The sequence below is a fragment of the Pan paniscus genome, chromosome 1 (assembly GCF_029289425.2).
Source record: "Pan paniscus chromosome 1, NHGRI_mPanPan1-v2.0_pri, whole genome shotgun sequence".
Classification (NCBI taxonomy): Eukaryota; Metazoa; Chordata; class Mammalia; order Primates; family Hominidae; genus Pan; species Pan paniscus.
Genome location: NC_073249.2, coordinates 100,306,590 through 100,333,871, shown reverse-complemented (window position 1 = coordinate 100,333,871; position 27,282 = coordinate 100,306,590). Strand labels below are relative to the sequence as shown.

The window sequence follows — 27,282 nt, the reverse complement described above, 5'->3', positions numbered from 1 at the left end:
ATTCTGCTACATACGGTAAACATAGCCTACAATGTGGAAGAGATTAGAAAATAAACAGGGAAATGAAAATGTTTTTATTAATTCGCATCAGTACCCATGAAAAACAGTCAGCATAATAAAAGATTATAACACTGAATGTAAAAAACAATCCAGCAGTTCAGAGTGATAGGCAAAAGTTTTTAATTGTATAGATTCAAATTAACTTTGGACAAAAGTTAAAACTCAGGCAGAGAATTTTTTTTTTTCAACAACAGACACTAACAAAAACAAAGGCACGGTAAAAATTGAGACAGAAAATTTGCAGTGTAGAGGTATGAATCTAATGATAGACACAGGCATGGATGATTAATAAATGATAAAATGTTTAGAGGATGATCATTAGAATACAGGACATTTATACTTTTAAAAACCACTTTCCCAAATACTTCATTATAAGTAAGGTGTCTCTAAAAGGGACAGATCTCCTAGACCCCTCCTTAACCAAGTAACTAGTCCTGATGTCATGATAATGGTGATGGACAAACTAGACCTTCTCTGCCCGCAGATGGGCTGAGGTTGGAAGCTCACAGCATTGACTCTGCAGTGTTCCTGGCAAAACGTTTAGGCTGAATTTAATCATGAAGACATTTTCAGGCAACTTCAGAATATAGATCATTGAACCAGACAGCTGACCTGTCCTCTACAAACAAGTCCATATCACCACAATCAATGACAACAACAAAAAGATGAGGAAATATTTGGGGTTCAAAATAACTAAAGAAATGTAGCTACATTATCTTTTTACATTTTTTTGAACCCAAAATGTCTCTTCTCCTTTTTGTTGAGTGATTCGTGGTGACATGGACTGTGTGAAGGAGACAGGTCAGCTGTCCTGCTCAGTGCTCTACATTATGCAGTTGTCTGGTGATTAACCTCCTATGAAACTCAGGCCAAGCACTTTCTGCAAGAACATGGCATTGTTCACATTCTGCACCGGCAGATTCCGAGGTGACATGCTGTCTCCTGCCAGTGGCTCCTGACTCCTGTTCTCTACAGGATAGGAATTGAGAGGAGCATGGCTACAGCCTCTCAATGCTGTTTGTCCATCTAGATGTGTCTTCCTAAGTATTGATATCAATTGGAGGCTGAAGGACTGTAGCTTCTGTCACCAAAGGAGCCTAGTGGGTTACAACTGTCAAGAGCAGTCAGTGGTTCTGAAATACAATTCTCAGCCAAGGATCCCTCCTGGGTTACAGATGGATCAGCTAAAACAAACCAACACTGAAGATACAAAGAATGGGGTTAGGTTCACTGAAACTAGGGTAACACCTTTGCATGAGCTAAACACAAAGATGACACTGACCTTGAGCAGGCATAGAAGGTCAGAGATATGCCTGCAAAATGAAATCCCTGCGGAACTTTGTAGCTACCCAGAGATATGTGGTTCAATTTAGAATGTCTGACAGATCACTCCTGGCATGTGCTGCATAGTTATGTGAATGTGTCACACCTAACTTTGGTCCAATGTCTTCAGACTTAGCACAGGTTGCCACTGGCATGGTCTGAGAATAGGAATAGAGCTATGCCCACTGACCCATCCTATGCCTGGGCTTCGAAATGGAACTATAGTTTCATTCAAACTTACATGTGCCTATAGGTCCTGCCTGCAGCAATGACATCTCTCAGTTTATTAAGGGCTGCTTAGTGTGGGAATATGACTCCCATCTGGAAGACCAGGTGGAGACTTATCACCATCAAAGTAAAAAACCTATTGTCCACTTCAAGGGCCAAGCTGCTGTGCTGTTCCTTAAATGAGTAAAAGGCACTTCTGTAGTGCTGGAATGAGTCAGGCAGTTCAAAGTAAGTTGGAGGAGTCGAATAACATCTATCCAGTGAATCCTGCAAGACTTCAGGCTCTTCCACTTCCATCGGCACCCCGTTGAGCCTGGAAAAGGAGACTAAACTAAAGAAGCAGCCAGGGAAAATCAGACACCACAGAGCCCCAACTAGATTTCCGGGGTAAAATAAGGAAGTGGTTAAAAAAGAAAAAGGATAGATCCATTAATGAGGTAAAAAATTATTGCCTTTATGTTGGGATAGAACAGGGCCAGGTAGAAAACAATGAAAGAGAAAGACAGAGAGAGAGAGAGACAGACAGAGAGAGAGAGAGGAGAGAAAGTGAGCTCGGTGAATTGGCCAGGTGACACACTGATAAAGGAGTAAAAGGACATTCTGAGTTAGTGCCCTCATGACACACAGCAAAAGAGTGAGCTCTTCAGTTTTCCATAAAACGTGCTCAAAATTCGATGCAGTCACCATGAAAGTACAGCTTTTGAGGTACAGTCAACCCATGGTACATTAGTAAATGATAAGGGGAGGAATAAATGAAAACCTAAATGTCTACTACAATGAAAACCAACAGCAATGTCAGTAGGAGTAATTCAGCCTTCATTGAAAACATGAAATTAAACACACCCTGTTTTCCCTGGATCTGTCATCTCCAGGTGTTAACACAGAATTAAGCATCCACAATTGCTGAAAGTTACCTGGGGCACGGTGGGTTCTGATCTTCTTCCCCTTCTTGGTACTTTTCAATTTCTGAAATAAATTCAGACATGGACAGACACAATAAGCTGATTCCCCTACACACATAACAATCCACTGTCTAATCCTCACACAGGGACCTCAGGCTCCTCAGCATAAGAATAGGACACTGTGGGAGATATATTTCAGGAGGCCTGAAGGCTGCTCATGATAGAGATTCCTTGGTTTTTGTCCCAGAAACTAAGGGTAAAATGTCCCTATTATGGTAGATTGTTATCCCAATATCATTTGTCCCAAGTTTGTGCAAATGGTTATGCCATATTTTTCCGATCAATTTAAAGCAAATGCCCTCAAATGATTTCTAGGAGAAAAACTGCAATAATCAGCCCTGTTTCATCAAATACTCAGGTTGTTCATGGTTGTGAGGATTTTGACTGAAAAAGGAAAACTACAAACCCTTGAGTCAAAATCATAGTTCTCTGAATTTGTCACATCTACCCAGGTCCAAAGTCTTGAGAGTAGAATCTGAGTGCCACAGGCATGGCCTGAGATGAGGAAGAGAGCCACGCTCACTGACCCATCCCATGTCTGGCCTTCCAGGTAGAACTAGAATTTCATTCAACCTATGTGCCTATAGGTCCTCACTGCAGCAATGACATCTCTCAGCTCAGCAACGGCCACTTGGAGCAGGAATATGATCTCTATATGGAAGACTCAGTGGATCCTTATTGCCTTCATAGAAATATACTCACCATCCACATCAAGAGAAAAGCCAACGTGTTGTTCCTCCAATGAGGAAAAGGAACTTCCATAGGGCTGGCGTGAGTCAGGCAGTTCAAGATAACTGGAAGGAATCAAATAACATCTATCCAGTGAGTCCTGCAAAACTTCAGACTCTACTACCTCCAGCAGCTCTCTGCTGAGCCTGCAAAAGTAGAAAAAGTAAAGAATAAGCCAGGGGAAATCAGACTCAACACAGCCCCAACTAGATGTCATGGGTTGCATAAGGAAGTGGTTAAAAAAGAAGAAGGATAGATCCATTAATGAGGTAACAAATTATTGCCTTCATGGTGGGTCAGAACAGGGCCAAATGGAAAAGAATGAAAGAGAAAGACAGACAGAGAGATAGACACAGAGAAAGAGAGAGAGAGAGCTCAGTGAATTGTCCAGGTGACACACTGATGAGGGAGTAACAGGACACTCTGAGTTAGTGCCCTCAGAACACACAGCGTACAGTGATCATGAAAAGACTGTGCTCAATAATTTTCCATAAAATGTGATCAAGATTCCATGCAGTTGCCATAAGAATACAACTTTTGAAGTCTGGTCAACCTACAGTAGGTTAGTAAATGATAAGGGGAGGAAGAAGTGGAAACCTAAACATCTACTGTAATGAAAACCAACAGCAATGTCAGTAGGAGTAATTCAACCTTCGTTGAAAACATGAAATCGAACACACTCTTGTTTTCCCTGGACCTGTCATCTCCAGGTGTTAACACAGAATTAAGCATCTATAATTGCTCAAAGTTACCTGGGGCATGATGGGTTTTGGTCTTCTTCTACTTCTTGGTACTTTTCAATTTCTGTAATAAGTTCAGATATGGACAGACACATTAAGCTGATTCCCCTACACACATAACAATCCACTGTCTAATCCTCACACAGGGACCTCAGGCTCCTCAGCATGAGAATAGGACACTGTGAGAGATATTCTTCAGGAGGTCCGAAGGCTGATCATGATAGAGATTCCTTGGTTTTTGTCCCAGAAACTGTGGGCAAAATGTCCCTATTCTGGTAGATTGTTATCCCAATGTCATTTGTCCCAAGTTTGTGCAAATGATTATGCCGTATTTTTCCAATCAATTTAAAGCAAATGCCCCCAACTGGTTTCTAGGAGAAAAACTGCACTATTCAGCCCTGTCTCATCAAATATTCAGATTGTTCATGGTTGTGAGGATATTAGACACTGAAATTAGAGTGAAGGAGGAAATCTACAAAATCTACAAAACTGAGACAAAATCAGAGTTGTGTGAATTTGTCACATCTGCCCGAATCCAATGTATTGAGAGTAAGATCAGGGTGCCACAAGCATGGCCTGAGACTACAAAGAGAGCCACGCTCACTGATCCATCCCGTGTCTGGGCTTCCAAGTAGAACTAGAGTTTCGTTTAAATCTACATGTGCTTATAGGTCCTCCCTGTGGCAATGATATCTCTCAGCTCAGTAATGGCCACTTGCAGCAGGAATATGACCCTATCCAGAAGACTCAGTGGATCCTTATCACCTTCATAGAAAGGTACTCACCACCCACGTCAAGAGCCAAGCTAACATGCTGTTGCTCCAATGAGTAAAATGCACTTCTGTAGGGCTGGCATGAGTCAGGCAGTTCAAGATAACTAGAAGGAGTCAAATATCTATCCAGTGAGTCCTGCAAGACTTCAGGCTCTTCCCCTTCCAGCAGCTCCCTGCTGAGCCTGGAAGAGTAGAAAAAGTAAAGAATAAGCCAGGGAAAATCAGAAACCTCAGAGCCCCAGCTAGATTTCATGGGTAGCATAAGGAAGTGGTTAACAAAGAAAAAGGATAGATCCATTAATGAGGTAACAAACTATTGCCTTCATGTTGGGACTGAACAGGGCCAAATGGAAAAGGATGAAAGAGAAAGACAGACAGAGAGACAGAGAGAGAGAGAGAGAGAGAGAGCGCTCAATGAATTGTCCAGGTGACACACTGATGAGGGAGTAACAGGACACTCTGAGTTAGTGTCCTCAGGACACACAGCATACAGTGATCATGAAAAGAATGCGCTCAATAATTTTCCATAAAATGTACTCAACTTTCCATGCAGTCACCATGAGAATACAGCTTTTGAAATATGGTCGATGTACTGTAGGTTCATAAATGATAAGGGGAGGAAGAAATGGAAACCTAAATATCTACTGCAATGAAAACAAACAGCAATGTTAGTAGGAATAATTCAGGCTTGGTTGAAAAGATGTAATCGATATTGTCGGCCCACTCTGTTTTCCCTGAACCAAGAGTCTCCAGGTGTCAACACAGAAGTAGCTGTTCACAATTGTTCAAAGTTACCTAGGGCATGATGGGCCTTGGTCTTCTTCCTCTTCTTGGTCCTTTTTAATTCCTACAATAAATTCAGACAGGGACAGACAAAATAAGCCAATTCACCTACACCCATAACAGTCCACTGTCTAATCCCCACATGAGGACTTCAGGCTCCTCAGCATGAGAACAGGACAATGGGAGAGATATACTTCAGGAGGCCTGAAAGCCGGTCATGATAGAGATTCTTTAGTTGCATCTCAGAACCAAGGGTGAAATGCCACTATTCTGGTAGATCGTTATCCTAAAATCATTTATCCCAAGTTTGTGGAAATAGTTATGCCTTATTGTTCCCATCAATTCAAAGAAAATGCCCCAGATGATTTCTAGGAGGAAAACTGCAGTATTCAGCCCTGTTTCCTCAAATGCCCAGCTCGTTCATGGTTGCAAGATACTGAAACTAGAATGAAGGAGGAAATCTACAAACCCTTGAGTCCAAATAATAGTTCTGTGAATTTTTCACATCTGCCTGGGTCCAATGTGCTGAGAGTGGGCTGAGGTTGTCACAGGCATGGCTGGAGACTAGGAATAGAGCCATGCTCACTGACCCATTTCATGTCTGGGCTTCCAACTGAAACTACAGTCTCATTACAAGCTATATGCACCCATAGGTCCTGCCTGTGGCAATGACATCTCTCGGGTCAGTAAGGGCCACTTGGAACAGGAATATCATCACCCCTATCTGGAAGACCAGGTGGAGGCTTATCACTTTCATAGTAAGGTACTCACTATCCACATCAAGAGCCAAGCCAAGGTGCTGTTCCTCCAATGAGTAAAAGGCACTTATGTAGGGCTGGCATGAGTCAGACAGTTCAAGATAACTGGAAGGAGTTGAATAACATCTATCCAGTGAGTCCCGCAAGACTTCAGGCTCCTTCTTGTCCAGCAGCTCCCTGCTGAGCCTGGAAAAGTGGGAGAAAGTAAAGAATAAGGCAGGGGAAATCAGAAACCACACAACCCCAGCTAGATTTCATGGGTAACATAAGGAAGTGTTTTAAAAGAAAAAGAACAGATCCAGTAATGAGGTAACAAATTATTGCCTTTATGTTGGGATAGACCAGGGTCAGGTATAAATGGATGAAAGAGGAAGAGAGAGACACACACACACGCACACACATGCACACACACACGCACACACAGAGACAGAGAGATAGTGAGCTCAGTGAATTGGCCAGGTGACACACTGATGAGGGAATCAAAGGACACTCTGTATTTGTGCTGTCAGGACACACAGCAAACAGTGATCATGAAAAGAGTGGGCTTAATAACTTTGCACAAAATGTGCTCAAGTTTAACTGCAGTCACTATGAGAATACAGCTTTTGAGGTATGGTCAACCTTCACTAGGTTAGTAAATGATAAGGTAGGAAGAAATGAAAACCTAAACATTTAATGTAATGAGAACCAAAAGCAATGTTAGTAGGCATAATTCAGACTTGTCTGACAAGATGAAATCATTATTTTCAGCATGTACTCTTTTCCCTGGACTTGGCGTCTCCAGGTGTCAACACCAAATTAACTGTCCACAATTTCTCAGACTCACCTGGGATCTGTTGCCTCTTGGTCCTCCTTTTTCACTTGATCACATCAATGTCCTGCATGCAAATAAATTCAGATGGGGCCTCTTACATTAAGCAGTTCTTCCTTGCACACAGAAACCTTCCTCTGTCCAATCCGAACACAGGGACATCAGTCTTCTCAGTGTGAGAACAGGAGACTTTGAGAGAAATATACCAGGAGGCCTGAGGTTAAGTCTTGAGAGAACTGACTTGGTTCCTTTCTTGAGCTTTGGGCAAAATTCCCCTGTTTTGGAATGTTATCTTCCCAATATGCTCTGTGCTAGGTTTGTGTACACAAATGAGCAATATTTCTCCCAATAGAGTTTAAGCAAATAGTTCTAACACCTTGTAGGAGAGATACTGCAATATTCAGGCTTCTTTCATCAAATACCCAGGATTTGATAGCTTATGAGATTGTGGACACTGAGATTTGGTGGAGGGGTGCAAAGTACCAGCTCTTGAGTCAAAATGAGACTTGGTTCTACACAGAAGCATCAGCTACTATGGCTTTTGTGGGTGAAAAGTCAGCCATTTATCTAGAAAACATGCCAGCAAGATGATGGACAGATGAGCTAAAACAAGCCAACTTAGAAGACACAGAAAATGGGGATAAATTCAGTGAAACCTGGGTCACATCTTCCACTGAGGGGTAGACAAGGGTGACACTGGCCTTAGGCAGGTAAAGAACTGCACAGACATGCTTTGGGAACAAAACTCATAATGAACTTCGTAGCTGGCAAGAGACATTTAATTCAGATTAGCTGATCTGACAGACAACTCCTGGGCATGTGCTGCATAGCTTGGTGTGAGTTTGCCACACCTGCCTTGAGTTCAATGTCCTGACAGTTGAACCAGCGTGTCATGGGCATGGCCTGAGACTAGGAAGAAAGCCAAGCTCACTGACCCACCCCATGCCTGTGCTTCAGACTCGACTCCAGAGTGATTGAAATCTCATTGATATATAGGTTCAGCCCACAGTGATGGCAACTCTCAGCCCAACCAGGGGCACAAGGCCCAAAGATTATGGGGTCTACCTGGGACATGAACTGGAGCTTTATCACCTTCACAATGGAGTATTCACTGCCTATGACAAGAGCCAAGCCGACTTGCTGTTCCTCTAATGAGTGAAAGGTGCTCCTGTAAGACTGGTACGAGGCTGACTTGTCAGGAGGAATTGAGAGAGTCGAATAACCTTCATCCCAGAACTCCTGAGGGGCTTCCTCCTCTTCAGACTCCTGCAAATTCCTGACGAGGCAGGCAGGACAGTGATGACAGAAGATTTAACCAACAGAGATTAGACAACAAAATCTCCCAGATGTTCTGATGGGAGACAGAATGGAGTGGTCACAGAAACCAAAGGCATTTTTCCTTCAAGAGAAATAAAATTATCCTTCTAAATGCAAGGTAGAGGGTGTCTGCTCTGGGGACAGAGCAAAAATGGGCAGCACGTGCTCAGTACATTTGCCACAGATGAGCCAATGTAGGGCACCAAGACTCTCCCTGTAAACTACCATCATGACTTGCAGCACAGAGAACTAACACTGGGCTTCAACTACTTTGCATAAATTAAATTGAATTTTACATGCAGCATTCAAGTGAACAGAGCTCTTGAGGCAGTGCAGACACAGATCTTGGGTATTAAGGGCCCCATTTTTCCAATATTTTGATATAATACGTTTATTTTTTCAATTTCTTTTCTTGCACAAATACTAGCAAACATACTAACAAAAAATGGGCAGAAAGCATATATACATCTCTCCCTGGATTTAAACACATGGGAGAGAACAGGCAACACCAAGAAATCCCTGTTTGAGGGTCTGGAGTGGACTCCCAGGAAACTCCAACAGACCTGCAGCTGAGGGACCTGACTGTTAGAAGGAAAACTAACAAACAGAAAGGAATAGTATCAACATCAACAAAAAGAACATCCACACCAAAACCCCATCTGTAGGTCAACATCATCAAAGACCAAAGGTAGATAAAATGACAAAGATCTGGAGAAACCAGAGCAGAAAAGCTGAAAATTCTAAAAACCAGAGCACCACTTCTCCTCCAAAGGATTGCAGCTCTTTGCCAGCAATGGAACAAAGCAGGATGGAGAATGACTTTGACTAGTGACGGAAGTAGGATTCAAAAAGTCAGTAATAACAAACCTCTCTGAGCTAAAGGAGGATGTGCGAATGCATTGCAAGGTAGTTAAAACCTTGAAAAAAAAATTAGACAGATGGCTAACTAGAATAAACAGTGTAGAGAAGACCTTAAATGACCTGATGGAGCTGGTCATCAAACCATAGCATGAGAACTACGTGATGCATGCACAGGATCGGTAGCCAATTCGATGAAGTGGAAGAAAGGGCATCAGTGATTGAAGATCAAATTAATGAAATGAAATGAGAAGAGAATTTTAGAGAAAAAAAGAGTAAAAAGAAATGAACAAAACCTCCAAGAAATATGGGACTATGTGAAAAGACCAAATCTATGTTTGATTGGTATACCTGAAAGTGACAGGGAGAATGGAACCAAGCTGGAAAACACTTTTCAGGATATTATCCAGGAGAACTTCTCCAACCTAGCAAGGCAGGCCAACATTCAAATTCAGGAAAAACAGAGAAAACCACAAAGATACTCCTCGAGAAAAGCAACTCCAAGACACATAATTGTCAGATTCACCAAAGTTGAAATGAAGGAAAAAATGTTAAGGGCAGCCAGAGAGAAAGGTCGGGTTACCCACAAAGGAAGCCCATCAGACTAACAGCAGATCTCTTGGCAGAAACCCTACATGCTAGAAGAGAGTAAGGGGCCAATATTCAACATTCTTAAAGAAAAGAATTTTCAACCCAGAATTTCATATCCAGCCAAAGGAAGCTTCATAAGTGAAGGAGAAATAAAATCCTTTACAGACAAGCAAATGCTGAGAGATTTTGTCACCACCAGGCCTGCCTTACAAGAGCTCCTGAAGGAAGTACTAAACATGGAAAAGAACAACCAGTACCAGCCACTGCAAAAACATGCCAAATTGTAAAGAACATCAATGCTAGGAAGAAAGTGCATCAACTAACAGGCAAAATAACCAGCTAACATCAAAATGACAGGATCAGATTCACACATAACAATATTAACCTGAAATGTAAATGGGCTAAATGCCCCAATTAAAAAACACAGACTGGCAAATTGGATAAAGAGTCAAGACCCATCAGTGTGCTGTATTCAGGAGACCCATCGCATGTGCAAAGACACACATAGGCTCAAAATAAAAGGATGGAGGAAGATCTACCAAGCAAATAGAAAGCAAAGAAAAGCAGGGGTTGCAATCCTAGTCTCTGATAAAACAGACTTTAAACCAACAAAGATCAAAAGAGACAAAGAAGGCCATTACATAATGGTAAAGGGATCAATTCAACAAGAAGAGCTAACTATCCTAAATACATATGTACCCAATACAGGAGCACCCAGATTCATAAAGCAAGTTCTTAGAGACCTAAAAAGAGACTTAGACTCCCATACAATCATAATGGGAGACTTTAACACCCCACTGTCAATATTAGACAGATCAATGAGACAGAAGCTTAAAAAAGATATCCAGGACTTGAACTCAGCTCTGCACCAAGCAGACCTAATTGACACCTACAGAATTCTCCACCCCACATCAACAGAATATACATTCTTCTCAGCACCACATCACACTTATTCCAAAATTGACCACATAGATGGAAGTAAAGCACTCCTCAGCAAATGTAAAAGACTAGAAATCACAATAAACTGTCTCTCAGACCACAGTGCAATCAAATTAGAACTCAGGATTAAGAAACTCACTCAAAACTGTGCAACTACATGGAAACTGAACAATCTGCTCCTGAATGACTACTGGGTAAATAACGAAATGAAGGTGGAAACAAAGATGTTCTTTGAAACCAAAGAGAACAAAGACACAACGTATCAGAATCTCTGGGACACATTTAAAGCAGTGTGTAGAGGGAAATGTATCACACTAAATACCCATAAGAGAAAGCAGGAAAGATCTAAAATTGACACCCTAACATCACAATTAAAAGAACTAGAGAAGCAAGAGCAAACAAATTCAAAAACTGGCAGAAGACAAGAAATAACTAAGATCAGAGCAGAACTGAAGGTGATAGAGATACAAAAAACCCTTCAAAAAATCAGTGAATCCAGGAGCTTGTTTTGTGAAAAGATCAGCAAGAAATCCCTGTTTAGCTAGTTCACCTGGCTCATCTGATTGCAAGTTCCTATCTTGACAGGACTACAAAACTAAAACCAATACAAGGGCCACAAATAATGCACAACATTGTTAATAAGGACAATTTGTAGTTGGGTGAAAAGAAGAAATAGTTCTATACATCACTTCCCCTTTTTCCCTAAATCTACAATCTCCCGGTGTCACTACTGAATTAACAGCCCACAATTCCACAGCATTACCTGGGAAACACTGGCCCTTTTTCTTCCTCTTCCTCTTCCTCATCATCACTTTCATTTTCTGTAAATAAATTCAGAGAAGCAGGTCACATTAAGCAATTCACACTTCACATATGACCAAATCAGTGTTCAGTCATAGCACAAGGACATAACTATTCTCAGTGCAAGAATATGGATTCTGATAGGAATATCCTAGGGTGCCCTAGATTAAGTCTGTTGAGAAGTAGATGACCCTGCTTTCCAGACCCACAGGCCAAAATCTCCCTCTATGGGTAGACCATAATGCCATATTCCCTGCCTGAGTCTATGCAAAGTTAAACAAAATTTTTCCCCAAAAAGTCTCCAAAAATTGCTCAAACAATTTTCCAGGAGTGTTGCTGCAATACTGACTTATATCCCCAGGTAACACGGACATTAAATGTTTAGAGGCATATATACATGAAACTTGACTGATAGATAAATTTGAACAGCTCTTGCTTTAAAAAGGATCTGTGATTTGGGAGGCTGAGGCAGGTGAATCATTTGAGGTCATGAGTTCAAGACCAGCCTGGCCAATATGGGAAAACCCCATCTCTACTAAAAATACAAAAACTAGCCATATGTGGTGGTGTGCACCTGCGGTCCCAGCTACTCAGGAGGCTGAGACAGGAGAATCACTTGAATCTGGGAGGCGGAGTTTGCACCAAGCCAAGATGGTGCCACTGCACTCCAGCCTGGGTGACAGAGCAAGACTCCAACGCAAAAAAAAAAAAAGAATCTATGATGCTACAAAGAAACATTGGATCAGCCATTGCATTGATGGGGGGGAGAACCAGGGTCCAGCCTTGCTTTATGGAAATATATCAGCAAAGTAAAGAAGAAAGTTTCCTTCCCGATTTCAAGGTGACTGTGCAAAGTAGCTAGGTAAGCTGACTTAAAGGAGATCGAGATTAAAGCTGAGAGCAGTGAAGCCTGGGGAACAATATTTCCAAATACACAGGAAAAGCTGCCAGCTTCCTTTAAAAGGCTTAGAAACTCCATGGACATTGTTTAGGGACAGATGACCTAATCACAGGGGACAAGAGATACTGAGTCAAAGCTAGGAGGCCTGACAGATACTTCCTGTGCACCTCCTGCACTCAGGTGACTATGAGATTGTCACACTTGCTTGGGGTCCAGTAACTTGATACTGGGGACTGGCAGACAAAGGCATGACATGAGATGAGAAGGACACAAAAACTCCCTGATATCTGTGTTTAGAATCCAATCGTAGTTTTTTATTCAAACCAATTTGTGTATATAGAGCCTGTCTTCAGAGTTTATCTTCCTCAGCCTAGAAAGAGGTATGAGACACAAGGAAAATAGAGGCTACCTGGGATAATGTGTACAGCATCCTCTCATTCATCATGAGAGGATGAGTCAATGAGAGTTGGATCGACTTTATCTTCCTCAAATGTGATTTTGGTGTTCCTGTGAGGCTGGTTGGAGTCACAAGGGCCGTGGCTATTTGAACAAGTGACGGCACATTCCTCCAGTGAGTCCTCAGGGACTTCCTTTTCTTCAGCCTTCTGCACCTCCCTGATGAGCCAGGTGGGATCGAGATGACAGAAGATTAAACACAGAGGGATTGGACCCCAGGGAGTCCTAGCTGGTTTTGACAGGAGGCATGAGAGTGGTCCCAGAAAGCAACCAGGAGGTTCCCTTTAAGAGGGAACAGGCAATCCTCTTCTCTCTGCAAGAGAACATGGCCGCCAAAGGAGCCAGAGAGGAAGAGAGCAGCTGGTGTTCATTGCACTGGACAGATAGGAGCTGAGGTGGATGAAGACTCAGCTATCCCTGTATGGTACAGACATGACACTTGGCACACATAGAGAAACACGACAGATGCCACACTCTGTGTCTCAGCTGGGTTGAATTTCACATACTGTGGCCAAAGGAATGCAGGCTTTTGGCCCACTGTAGATGCCAGAGAGGGTGTGCCTTTTAAACCTTTTTCATGTGTTAACACCCATTACTTACTCCTGAGTATTCAGTGTTACCTGGGGGCACATGATTCCTGTACTTTCTCAGCCTCCTCAACTTCAACATCTTTATCCTCATCTTCATCATTTTCTGTAAATACAGAAGTGTTTGTTCAGCTATTTCCCACTTCACACTCTGCAAGACAGTCAGCCCAATGTACACAGAGACATGAACATCTAGGCATGGGTTACCGTTAAACTGAAAGCTCTCATGTTTTGTCTTTAACAAAATGCCCTGGAACGGTTTTCTGATCCATCAGGCAATGCATTTCTGATCTGGAGGGCCACCATCAAGATGTGGCCAAATATTGAAAAGACTTTTTATGCCCCATATCACTGGAGGATTGTGCAGCCTCTCTTTGGACTTTGGCAACTGTCTCCCCGATCCCACCACAGATCTGATTCCCAGGCACAGGCTTGGTGTCCTGTCACAGTTCACATTTTGAATCTAATTCTTTCTCTTAGGAGAGGACAAGCTTGTCCCACAGTGCTCTATGAATCAGGAGACTTCACAGGCCCTCCATGTGGCTTCTGCTGTGTGACATTCTCTCCATGGGGAGTGCTCCAGTCTGAAGCACTTCTTACCACCAAAAGCCCCTACATCAAGTGCCTTCTCCAATATGACAAGGCGAGGAGCTTCATCTCATTTTGAAAAGCAGTAGTAAGTGTTCCCACATTTGGATACTTCAGTCCCTTGCAAGAGATAATCTGTCTGCCTTTGCAGATGGTGAGAGACAAACTCAGGAAGGATAAATCACTCACTTACCGACAGTTACTAAGAACATTGCTGAAGAGACAGCATGGGAACCTTCATTCTTAGTCCAGAGCTCTTTTCACTCTAACAAGCACCCTCCAGTCACAGCCTCCTTCCTGTCCTTTAAAACTAGACAGATGTTGCCTCTTGCTCCAAAGATCACCTTCCATCAAGGAAGGAGGGACACTTGCAATACTGTGACCTCCAACCCCATGGGTTTCCCATCTCTGTTCTTACCCAGGAAGTCCTGGTCATGTCATGGCCACATATGTTTGGTGGAAAAAAACACCACCGATACAACTGTCATTGAAAGTATGGAGGTCTGGAGCCTCTCATAAGCCTGGGGTTTTGGGTCATCAGGGCCTACGGCCACCTTACCTGGGCTGAGCTTTTGGACAAGGGGCTGTGCCAGCCTACACCCCTCAGCCAGCTGTTCTTGGAGGTCCTGCCCCTGGGACTTGTCCCGCTCATCCAGAGTGAGGAGGGCCTGGAGATGCTGATTCAATGAGTGGGAGGCATCTCTCCCTTCCTGTAACTTCTCCTGTAACTGGGTCAGCTCTCATTCCTGAGAGTGGACTGGGACTTTATATCACCTAAGGTTAGATAGTAGAGAAAATTTAACAGTGGAACTGGATGAGTGATCAGTTCTAATATTATGACAGATTTCTGAGAGAATGTCCAAGCAGAAGGTCAACATATGTTTAAAGAAATGTCTGTGGCCAAGAGAAAGAATAAAAAATGGTTTACAGGCTTCCTCTATATCAGAGAGGGCTCCTGTAAGATCCTCGATGATGTTCCATTCATCTTTCTCTTCTGTAAACAAAAGTAGGTGTCTTCCTAATTCAGTTTCAAAACAACATCCTTTCAGTTCCTCACTCTGACCAGGGAAATCTCCATGTGAAAATACACATAGTGTATCTTGCGGCGACTAGATACAAAGCCATGTACAGAAATGAGGCCAGGTGCAGATGGGGAGAATTGAAAAGACAAAAGAAGTAAAGAATGACAGGGTCGAGAAGGCAACATTGATTGAGTGAAAGAATGAGAAGCAGCAGTCAGGAGGTGATTCTCACTTAGGGTAAGTGGGGAGGTGATGGCACACCATTTTGAGTATACTGAATGCTGCTGGGTGGTTCCCACTCCTTTGGTTAATTTTGTATTATTCAAATTTCACCTCAACAATTACTTGCTTGAAAAAGAGAAAACAAGGCTCTGAGAAACAACTGCAACCCATAATTTATTATTATCCTTGTTCTCTGTTTGATAAATATTTGTGTGTCAAGAGGCTACCATGGCAATTCCTGCCTTTCCCCTGGCCCAGCTTAGCTCTTACTTCTCCCCACCGAGCTGCTGTAGTTCAGAGCCTGCCTGCCCCCATGGGGCCTGCCTGCCCCCACTTGCCTGCCCCCACGGGGCCCCCTCACCTGAGCTCCTCAGCTTGCCTGAGCTGCTCTGCAAGCTTCTCCTTGAACTGCAGCTCATTCCTCAGCAAAGATTTTATGAGGTCTTTGCACTCTTCACACTCTGAGAAAAGACAGACATGCCTGCCTCAGTGGAAGGCTGGACATGCTGCTGTGGTCACTGCCTACAGGGCAGGAGCCAGGTCCATCCCAAGGACAAAACTGTCCCCAGGACCAGGCCCTAGGCAGGGATTTCCACATCTTTATTCTTCAGTCTCCTGACTTTCTGGCATCTGATCCTCCAAAATTTAGGGACGAAGAAAGAGAAACTCAAGGGCACATCAAGAAAGTTGACAAGATGATTCAACCACAATGAAGTGGAGTCAGAATTCACAGCCCCAGAGGTTTGACTCTGAAAGCGGGGCCACTTTCCCAAGCCTTGCAGCCTCTCCTCTAAAACACTGCACTGGGGCATGAAGTAGTGATTTCTTGTACAGTCAGGAAGGCCCCCCAGGACTATGGGAATGATGGTTTCCCTTTTACTGGGAATTTCAAGGACAAATATGTCAAAGATTTTTAAATCATATCTTCAGATATGATTTTAAGAATCATATCTGAAGCATAAAGTATGAGGCATAAGACCATAAGGCCATGAAGGGAATAAGCCCAAATGCTAATAAAGTTTGTGTTAATTTAGAAACAATAGAATGAAGAAGTAATTGATAGTGTTTACTCTGTGCCAATAAATGTTCTAGGAGATTGGCAAGAAATAGCTCATGTAATTCATTGCAGCAATTTACAGAGGTAGGTATTATTGTCGTACCCTGTGAACAGATGAGGAAACTGAGGAACAGACTGAGGGACAGACAAGACAAGCAACTTGGATGGAGCCCAGGAGACAGACCCAGGGTCCCTGCTCTGCACGCTGTACTTCTACTTCCACACATTCTCGGGTGCGACCTTTCTTCCTCTTTGAGAACAAGAGCCTGTGCCTCAGGAAGAAGGACTTCCCTCTCAACAGGGTACTCTCTACTTTTTTTTAATTATTTATTTATTTCGACGAGTCTTGCCTTGTCACCCAGGCTCAAGTGCAATGGTGTGATCTTGGCTCATTGCAACTTCTGTCTCCTAGGTTCAAAGAATTCTCCTGCCTCAGCCTCCCGAGTAGCGGGGATTACAGGCGCCGCCACCACGCCCAGCTAATTTTTGAATTTTTAGTAGAGACGGGGTTTCTCCATCTTGCCTAGGCTAGTCTCAAACTCCTGACCTCGTGATCTGCCCAAGTCAGCCTCCGAAAATGCTGGGATTACAGGAGTGAGCCACAGTGCATGGCCCCTACTCCCTGCTCTTGATGCTGTCACTTATATATACCACATGTTCTATTAGGAGCAGACTGCTCTTGAAGCCCTTCAGAGCGGGTACTGGGCACTATCACCAAGTTTCCCTCAGGGTCACTAGAACAGAGCTTTGCCTATTGGGCCTCAACAGAAGCTTGAACTGAATAAAAATTCACTTGTCCAGACATTTAGAACAACAGACTAGATGTTATTTTTCTGCAGGATCTTATATAGTACAGAGAGGATTCTTGAAAACATGATTTAGCCTCTTGGAGAAAACAGGTCATTCTGTGCCTGTGTCAGAAATCAATAACTGGGATTTTAACTCTAGTCCTACCCCCAGCTGACTGCTAACATGGAAAGTTGCTAAATACTTTGGTACCTCTGTCTTCCAAATTTAACAAAATGTTAAAATACCCATTTCTATTTTCTTAGATGTACGGGAAGGATGAAATTATTTTTGTTGGAGACAGCATTTAGTTTCTCAGAGAGAAGATAGGGCATTATTCATCACTTTTGTGATGGTGAGCTTATAGAACTTATGGTATTTGTTCTGCCGGTTGGCCAGGAGTAGGCCACTTGAGTTACAAGAAATTTCTCTTTGATGATTCTGAACTGCTGTTTGTTCTCTGCCAGCTAGGGGCGCAATTTCTCATTGATTTCTAGAATGTTCTTTTCTGCCTTCTCACTGGATCAAGGGCTGGCAGACAACACCATGCTGACGTTTGTGGCAGAAGAGGTGGAGCCAGGGACTGGGGAGAAGAAACCCAAACACATGATGGGTTAAAAACTGGTGAAATCCAATAGGTTTAATCAGGACTGAGGGATGTCAGTAACTGAAATTGAGAAAAATGTGATCACTCCCCACAGCACTTTAGGATCCTTCACCACAAAAACAAGGTTTGAGGTGCCTGAACTCAGAGCTGAAGGCACTGCCAGTAGCTCAGACTCTGACAAAAGTAAGGAATATTGTGGCCAGCGTGCCAGGTAACCGTCTGCAGTTGCAATAACAGAATTAGAAGATAGGGGTGTCATGGAATCTTAGGAGCTCTGCGTTGCAATTGCCCAGGCTTTGCTGAAACTCAGGCACCCTGGTCTTACCTGAGGGTCACCACCAATGGGGATTATTCCTTCAGCATTCACTCTCAGTATTCGTGTACCCCTGTGACAATGCCACAGACCCATCTCTTTCCCAATACATCTAAGCATATTCCTCACTGTTTATCTCTTGTCTGTACAACATCATCAAGGCAGAAACAGTTTCCCAACAGGTTACATTTTCTTAATGGTAGTCATGAAGTCACCCCACCTGCTCTAAGTTAAAACAGAACTTAAGGCTTTTCCACAAGTCTAAGGTATCAAACTTTTAGCTTGCCCTGATGTCCTCTGGGTCTTCTGCAGTTTTTTCTGTATCCACTAGAAAGTGAATGAATAATTCATTTTTTAAAAATGTTTTCTTTCCTGTCTCGGTATTCTTCTTGCAGCATCCCATTGTTATGTTGATTCCTTTTTTTCTTACTGGGGCACCATCTTGGCTTTTCATTACACTCTAGACAAGTATGACATCCCTACATCCAAAACTCTTCCTCTGTGTGGGTTGATTTGTTTTTTAATGTCACTGAACACTACATTTTATACTTGTCACTTATGGATGTCTTTCTAGTGCCACAAGAGCTCTTTTCAAGGTATCAAGTGATCAAAATCATTTACATAGGGATCTCCTGAAAACATGTGTGACCATCTATCTTGGGAATTTTTGTAAACTGATGCTATTTTGTTGTTTCCATTTTGTTTTCCCATATACTGAAAAGAACAGGGCCACGAGCAGTTCTTATGGAATATGGTTTGATATATTTTGTTGAGTTGGACTAATACCATTGATTTTTGGTTGCATTCCACTAACAGAACATGGCAAGATCAAGGTTATGGTCAGGGTTGCTTGCTGATCCTCACTGTTGCTGTGCAGTAGAAGGTGAGTTTGAGGTGAAAGGCGTGAGTAGGAAAGAGTGATCCCCTGAACCACCTCCTCACTTTCTCAGCTTTCATCCCACCTAGGTTTTGTGAGCCTGGAACTTGGGAAAATGTTCTGTAGCCCAGGTCTCCTAAGATTGGCTGCTGGACTTGCCTGAGTTGAGGATGCAGTGGGTGTGAACCTGGGCTGCCCAGCATTCATGTGGAAGTGAAGGAAGGAGGACTGGATCAATCCCATTTGAAAGCATCCCTCCCTGCAGCCCGCACCATCCTCCAATGACACTGTGAGGACACTGCTTTGAGATGTATCAAAGGCATTAAGTCAATGTATTTTCTGGGGTCTGGGAGACCTGACATTCTGTTTCAGAATGAAAATCTGTCAGGTTTATTCATTTTACAAATGATAAAACTTCAAGTTCACAAAGTTACATGGCTTACATGAGGTCACACAAAGATGAGTTTTCAGCACTGCCAATAAAAGCAATCACAATAATTATTCAGTAATTATTCATAGAATCCATATAATTCGTAAACATTCACATAATTATTTAGTAATTATTCATTGACCAATTCATACAAGGCATTTTGCTCAAAACTGTGCTCATATTTGGACATTGTATCTTCATCATAATCCTTAAGGTAATGCTATTATCCGTAAGTAACAGGTAAGAAACCTGAAGAAGAGGAATAGCAAATCATGTATTTGGCTGTATTTCCATTTTTTGGTTTTTGTGATGCTGGAAGAATGACCAGAATGAGTCACGGGAAGAGTATTCATTCCTGTATTATTTTCCAGGACAGAGGTGTGCCCTCCTAGAGTACTGGGGCCAAAATTCAGAAGTGTCTGCAACCTTGCTTTAACAGTATGGGAAATAACCTCTATCACCTGGAATTTCCCTGGAACTTTGGAATATACAAGAGAAGTATGAGATTTGGGTCTTCCTTTGGCTGTGTTTAATTCACTCTTCTATGGAATACCAATGATTCTCACTAAGACTTCTGCCTTTTTATAACCACAATGTCTGTTATGGAGAAGATTTTATACTTTGCTCTATTTAGAAAGAATAAATATGAGCAATGGTTTAGGTTTTAGGTCCTGGACTTAATATTTTTCTGATTTCTGTTTTGAGATTAAATTCTCATGTAAATAGAAAAATACTTATTATTTCTTTTAAGGCCAAGTTTGTTATTAGTTCAAGTTTTCAAAAATGAAGCACAAACTTTTGATTTTATCTTTGTCTGTCCCCATCAGCGCCACTCATTGTCTATCAGTATGACCTGGACTTGCCCCTGCACTTAACCTCATCCTGCTGAGCCATCTCCAAGCACTGTCCAATTCCATCAGTGATTCTGGCTCCTCCCAAGGCTCCCTGAAATGGATGCAGGGATCAGGACATCAGACACATTCCAGACACAAAGGCAACCCAGACTGTAGAGCAGGCAGCTGTGTTCCCACTACCCTAATGTTCCAGTGATGTCCTAAAACTGAAAGGAACACTTTCCCTTTTTAGGGGTCTGTTCTTCATGTCTCAATGCCTCTGGTCTAGTGAACACAACTGTTCTGTAAGTGAAAGAACTTGCTAAATTTCTGGTTTCTTGTTAGGTGGCTAGAATAGGTTTATAAGACTTCCTTACTTACCCATGACTGCTGAAGTTTGAATTCTTAGCAGTATGATTCTTTTTCTTGCAAGATGAGCAGTTTAGGAAACATAGGCCATGTTGCTGTGCAAAAAGAGGTAAACTTAATTTCTACTCAAAGCATGCTTGAATTTGAAGCTAGGGCTTCCATTCTTCCAAAGTTGGACTGTCACTGCCTCAGGCATGTGTCCCGAAGGGCTTGTGTCTCTGCTGTACTCAAAATAAAGTTTAAATGGAGCCCAGCAAGCCAGATCTCCTTTAGTTCTAGGTTCCCACAACAGTTTCTCCTCTGCTTTAGAGACTGCATTGAAAATATTCTTGTTCTGCTGTTGTGTTTTGGCTTTGGAATGATGTGATGCAGCTCAGTGGGTCCTACGTCCAAGTTGATCAGAGTAAGGAACACCTGGGAAAGTCAGTGCACATACAAGTTCATTGTCCTCCTTGCAGGGATTTGGATTCAGAGGGCTCAGGTGAGGCCTGGAATGTGTCTGTTAACAGGACTCAGATGTGCAGTCAATTTGGGGACCCACTGATAGCATCGACCTTACAGTTTATGGGATGATTCTTTCTGTTTTGCTGATGAAAAAACTGAGGCACAGAGAGTCTGTAACTTTCCCAAGTTCCCCTTGCTGTAAGTCCTGGAGCCAGATCTCAGGTGGAGCAGCCTCTTCCCCATCACCTTCCCACATTTTCAGCTGGGTCAGTTCTTTCCAAGTACGTGTTTCTCTCCCCTATACCTCATTTCTGAAAAAAGGAAAACTTCTAGAATGTAACTTCTTTCATCTAATACATTTCCTCACAACTTGCTGCCAGCATCATATTCTGGCCACTTATTATTAAAGTGAGATGCCTTTTTTTTTTTTTTTTTTGAGACAGGGTCTTGCTCTGTCATCCAGGTTGGAGTTGGTGATTATAGATCACTGCAACCTCGAACTCCTGGGCTCAAGCAATCCTCCTGCCTCAGCTTTCCAAGTAGTTGGAACTCTAGGCACACACCACCATTTCTGGCTAATTTTTTATTTTTCATAGAGACAAGGTCTTGCTATGTTGCTCAGGCTGGTTTTGAACTTCTGGCCTCAAGTGATCCTCCCACCTAGGCCTCCAAAAGTGCTGGGATTACAGGAGTGAGTCACCAAGCCTGGCCCCTGAAATGCTTTTTTTTTTTTTTTTTTTTTAATGAAAATACAGGACATGGAGATGTGGAAAGACACCTTGCTTTATTACTGTTGTTATTATTATTATTTCTACAGTATAATTCATATATCACAAAATTCACCATTTTTAAGCATACATTTCAGTGTCTTTTACCATATTTCAAAGTCTCACAACCATCACCACTACCTAATTCCAGAATATTTTCATAATGCCAAAAGCATGCCTGTATGGGCAGTCACTCTCCAATTCCCCCCTTCTTGCAGTCTCAGACAACCACTAATCTACTTTTTCAATATACAGATGCACTTGTTCTGGGCACTTCCTCTATATGGAATAACAAAGTGTGGCATTTTGCATCTGGTTCTTAGCATATTGTTCTCAAGCTTCATCCTGTTTAGCCTGCATTAGTACTTTAACTTTTTTATGGCCAAATAATATTCCACTATATGGTTATACGACATTTTGTTTATTCATCAACTGATAGTGCTTTAAGATGTTTCCCCTTTTTAACTCTTATGAATAATGCTGCCATCAACACCTTTGTACATGTTTTTGAGGGAACACCTGTTTTTCATTTTCTTGGTTGTAAACCTAGGAGTGCAATTGCTACATCATATGTCACTTTATGTTTAACTTTTTTTATGTTTAACCTTTTGAGGAACTCACACACTGTTTACCAACTTCAGTAGCTATGCCATTTTACATTCCCAATAGTAATATATGAGAATTCCATATTCTCCATAACTTTCCAAACATGTGTTTTCTTTATTTTTTTCCTAAGTCATACTAGTGGGTGTGAAGTGGTATCTCATTTTGGTTTAAAATTACATTTTCCTAATGAAAAACATTGAACATCTTTGCACGTGCTTCTTGGCCATTTGTGTGTTTCCTTTAGAGAAACCTCTACTCACAGCTTTTTTCCCATTGTTAAATTTGGTTGTCATTTATTGCTCAGTTATATGAATTTCTTATATACTCTAGGTACTAGACCCGTGTTAAATACATAATTTGGAAATAGTTCTCCCATTGTGTGGATTATCTTTTCACTTCCTTGACAGTGTCCTTTGAAGCATATAAGATTTTTATTTTAATGAAGTCCATTCATCTATTTTTGGGTTGTTTGTGCCTACTTAAAAAATGTCTAATCCAAAGTCACAAAGATTTGTACCTATGTTTTCTTACAAGACATCATTTTTAGAATGAGAAATTTCCTTGGTTTTAGTGGAGGGCAGACATTGTTTATGCCTCCTGTCCATTACCGATGTTTCTCCTGATTGTTATTCATATGCTCACCACCCCTCCATGGAGCATCCCACGGCCTGTAACAGAGCTCTGGGGACTGATATCCTTCCACTGACTTTGGAGCTGGTGAGAGCCCTGGTCATGTGATTCAGCTTAGCCTTAACCCGACCCAGTTGCACATATTCCTCAGGGCCTTCAGAGTTGAAGTCGAGAGGCTCTCTGAGAACGCTTGCCAGCCCATGCTGTTTTAAGGCTGGAGCAAACTTCCTCCATCTATTCCAGACAGAGGGGACTGCAGGGGTAGGAGTCAGTCAAGACATCTCTGGTGTTAGAAAGTAGAGCTGTTTCAGGGTTTGGGGAAGATTGTTCAATTAAACTAGGTCCTCTTTGTTTTTACTGTATGTGTGACTTCTTTCTACAAACAAAGGAAGAATATTTATGTTAGAACATTTTATCTATTCTTTGTCAATTGTTTGTCTACAATTTTAACGTGGATAAAGGAGAGCTCAGTGTAAATATATTCTTAAAAACTAATTATGGTTCATGTCCACTACCATGCGATCATATTTAAATCTATGAACTATCCTGTTACTTAGGTATTATCCTGCTCCTGATGAGAAAACAAACTCAGAAAGATTGCAAAATTTCCCTAGGTCACAAAACCAGTGAGGAGAGGAATAAGAATTAGAAACCAGTTCCTTTTGGCCTTCAAAGCTAACCATATACCATTAGATCAAACTGATTTACATACTTTTGCTGGAATTAGTCTCAGAGTTCATGGTTCTCGCTTGATTTTCCAAAGGAAACTGTGCCACTTTAATATCATTTCAAACTTTGAAATTTAAACTCTTTTTTATTATACTTTTTTGTCTTTGTTCTGTTCCATTTCTTTTGATTTCTTCTCAACGGATCCCTCTTATTTATATGCTAAATATTTGTTACCTATTTTCTGTCAATTTTCACATTTTTGAATGTTTGTTTTCTCTCTGTTGTATGCTAACAGTTCTTCATTGAGATATAATTTGCATAGAGAATACTGCAAAAAACCTAAAGGTACAGCTTTATAAATTTTAATATAATTATACATTGTATAATAACACCCAGTTAAAGACAGAGAACATTTTCCCCCATGCCACAAGGCTCTTATGTGGTCCTTGCCAGTCAATACTCATCCCCCAAATGAAGAATATATTCTGAATGTTGTCACTGCCTTAGTCCCTTTGTGTTGCTGGAAAGGAACACCAGTGACTGGGTAATTTATAAAGAAAAGAGGTACATTTTGCTCATGGCTCTACAGGCTGCACAAGAAGCATGGCACCTGCATCTGCTCCTGATGAGGGCCTGAGGCTGCTTCCACTTGCAGCAGGTGAAAAGGAACCAGTGTGTGCAGAGATCATATGGTGAGAGAGGAAGCAAAAGAAAGTGAATAAGGTGAGAGGCACTTTTTAATAACCAGCTCCTACAGGAACTAAGAGAGTGAGAATTCACTCACTACCTTCTCCCAGGGTGGGGATTAATCTATTCATGAGGGATCCACTCCCGTGACCTAAACACCTCCCATTAACCCCCACCTCCAACACTGGGGACCACATTTAAACATGTGATTTGGAAGGGACCAATATTTAAACTATAGAAGCCGCCAGAGATTAATTTTGCTTATTCATGTGCTTCATGAAAATGAATCATTTTGGCCAGTCCTGGTGGTTCACGCCTGTAATTCCAAGACTGCGAGGCTGAGGCGGGCAGATCACCTGAGGTCAGGAGTTCAAGACCAGCATGGCCAACATGGCAAAACCCTGTCTCTACTGAAAATACAAAAATTAGCCAGGCGTGGTGGCAGGTATCTTTAATCCCTGCTACTTGGGAGGCTGAGGCAGGGAAAGTTTGTTGAACCTGGGAGGCGGAGCCAAGATCGTGACACTGCACTCCAGCCTGGGGGACAGAGTGAGACTCCATCTCAAAAAAATTAAAAAATGGAATCGTTTAGTATGTTCTCTTGTTTTGACTTCTCTTACTCAGGTGGTTATATATGCCACTAGTTTGTTTGATTGTGTTTTTCCCTCGTTTCATTTTGTTTTGGCCAAGTAATATCCTATTGATTGTATGATTGTCACACAATTTGATATCCATTTTTCTGATGGGAGCCAGGTTTACTTGTTGGCTGCTGTGCATAAGTAACTATGAATATTCTCATACAATTATTTCTGTGAAGACACATACTTATTTTCCAGGGTATCTATAGCTAGGGATAGAGTTGCTTGGTGAATGTGTAGAAAATGGGCACAGAGTTTTGCAAAGTAATTGTATTATTTTACATTTCTATGAAAGATGTAGGCCATTTCCCGTTGCTCTACATTCCCACACACTTAATATTTTCAGCCTTTTATATATAGCCATTCTACAATTGTGTAGTGATATCCTGTTTTGGTTTTCTCAGGCCTAATGTTCATTTAGATATCTTCTTATGGAAAATATCTTCTCAAATTTTTATGTTCGTTGATATACTGGGGTGTTTGTCATTTTCTTTGTATTCTATAGCCGTTCTTTATATATTTTGAATGAGTCCATTTATATATACTTTTTTTTTGCTATATTACATTGCAAATAATTATTCCTGGTCTACAGATAGCTTTTAAGTTGTTAATCAACAACATAATAAGTAGAAGGTTTTTAAAAATGAAGTGCAATTCACTTGATTTCTTATTGTGGTGAGTGCTACAGTATCTAGTCTAAGAAATATTTTCCTATGTCAAGTTCATGAAACTATTTCCTATTTTTCCTTTACAGGATTTCTAATTTTAACTTTCACATCTTAAGTTAATTTCAATGTATGATGGAGAATGGTTGTTAATATTAACTTTTTAAAACAACAAATATTATTTCACTCAAAACCATTTTACTTAAAAGTCTTTCATTTCCCCCAATGAAGGGCATTGGTGTCTTTGTTTTTAAAACATTTAGAAGTGGCAGTGCGAGCATGCTCTCACTCATGAGTGGGAATTGAACAATGAGAACACTCGGACACAGGGCGGGGAACATCACACACCAGGGCCTGTCATGGGATGTGGGGCTGGAGGAGGGATAGCATTAGGAGAAATATTTAATGTAAATGATGAGTTAATGGGTGCAGCAAACTAACATGGCAAATGTACACCTATGTAACAAACCTGCACGTTGTGCACATGTACCCTAGAACTTAAAGTATAATAAATAAATGAATAAATATATATATATTTTTAAAAGAGTGGCAGTGCGAGGGCTGCTGCACAGCTAGCAGAGCCGTGGTGAGGACGGCAGCGCCTGCCCCGAGCTCTCCGCCTCCGCTGCCCGCCAGCCCAGGCGGCCCCAGCAGCAGTGACCAGAGGAGCCCCTGCAGCAACGCAATGGCCAGGTGGATGCCTCCATCTACAGCCTTGTGGCGGATGGGACCTGTTAGGACATCACCATCATGGGCAACAAGGACTTGAACTGGGCTGCCGTCTCAGGGAAAACCTTCGCCAACATCACCCCAGCTGAGGTTGGTGTCCTGGTTGGCAAAGACTGGTCAAGCTTTTTCGTGAATGGGCTGACACTTGGGGGCCAGAAATATACTGTTGTCCCGGACTCACTGCTGCAGGATGGGGAATCGACCGTGGGTCTTCATATGAAGAGCATCAGTGGAGCCCCACCTTCAGTGTCACCATCACCATGACTGCCAAGATGCCAGGACTGCTGATGGGCAAAGGAGTCCACGGTAGTTTCACCATTTCATAACAAATAAATGTTATGAAATGGCCTCCCACCTTCAGCGTTCCCAATACTGACCTCCTTTGTTCCTTCCCCTCCACTGCTTCCCACAGCTTTGCCCCACTTTCCTTCTCATACATACACCATTTTAATTTTGGGGACCATTACCCCACACACCTTATTGCTGCCAAAACAACATGGGCTGGGGGCCAGGGATAGATGGGCAGACACCTTCCCCTACCTATATCCCTCTTGTGTGTGGTTGGAAAACTTTTTTCTTTTGAGGAATTTTTTAGGAATAAAAAAGATTCTACTAAAAAAATAAATAACTATACATATGTTTGAATGTATAGTTTGAATCTGTATTCTTTTACTTTGATATATTTATGAATACTTACAACAGTACTACCATTTTTAAATTACTTTA

The 27,282-nt window shown here is 41.9% G+C and overlaps 1 protein-coding gene and 1 pseudogene across 1 annotated transcript; one reads left to right on the top strand and one right to left on the bottom strand.

The window, feature by feature from the left end:
* Positions 1-1,628: 1,628 nt before the first annotated feature.
* Positions 1,629-17,840, bottom strand: LOC100989298 (neuroblastoma breakpoint family member 15). Its single transcript, XM_055114084.1, is given in 15 exon segments — positions 1,629-1,924; positions 2,526-2,577; positions 3,276-3,448; positions 4,055-4,106; positions 4,828-4,997; positions 5,611-5,662; positions 6,370-6,542; positions 7,183-7,234; positions 8,391-8,443; positions 11,636-11,693; positions 12,984-13,189; positions 13,651-13,723; positions 14,765-14,979; positions 15,811-15,910; positions 17,663-17,840. Coding segments are annotated over 15 exon segments (1,851 nt in total). The 3' UTR covers positions 1,629-1,680.
* A 109-nt stretch (positions 17,841-17,949) lies between these two features.
* Positions 17,950-26,932, top strand: LOC100989644 (profilin-1-like; annotated as a pseudogene).
* The last annotated feature ends 350 nt before the right edge of the window (positions 26,933-27,282 follow it).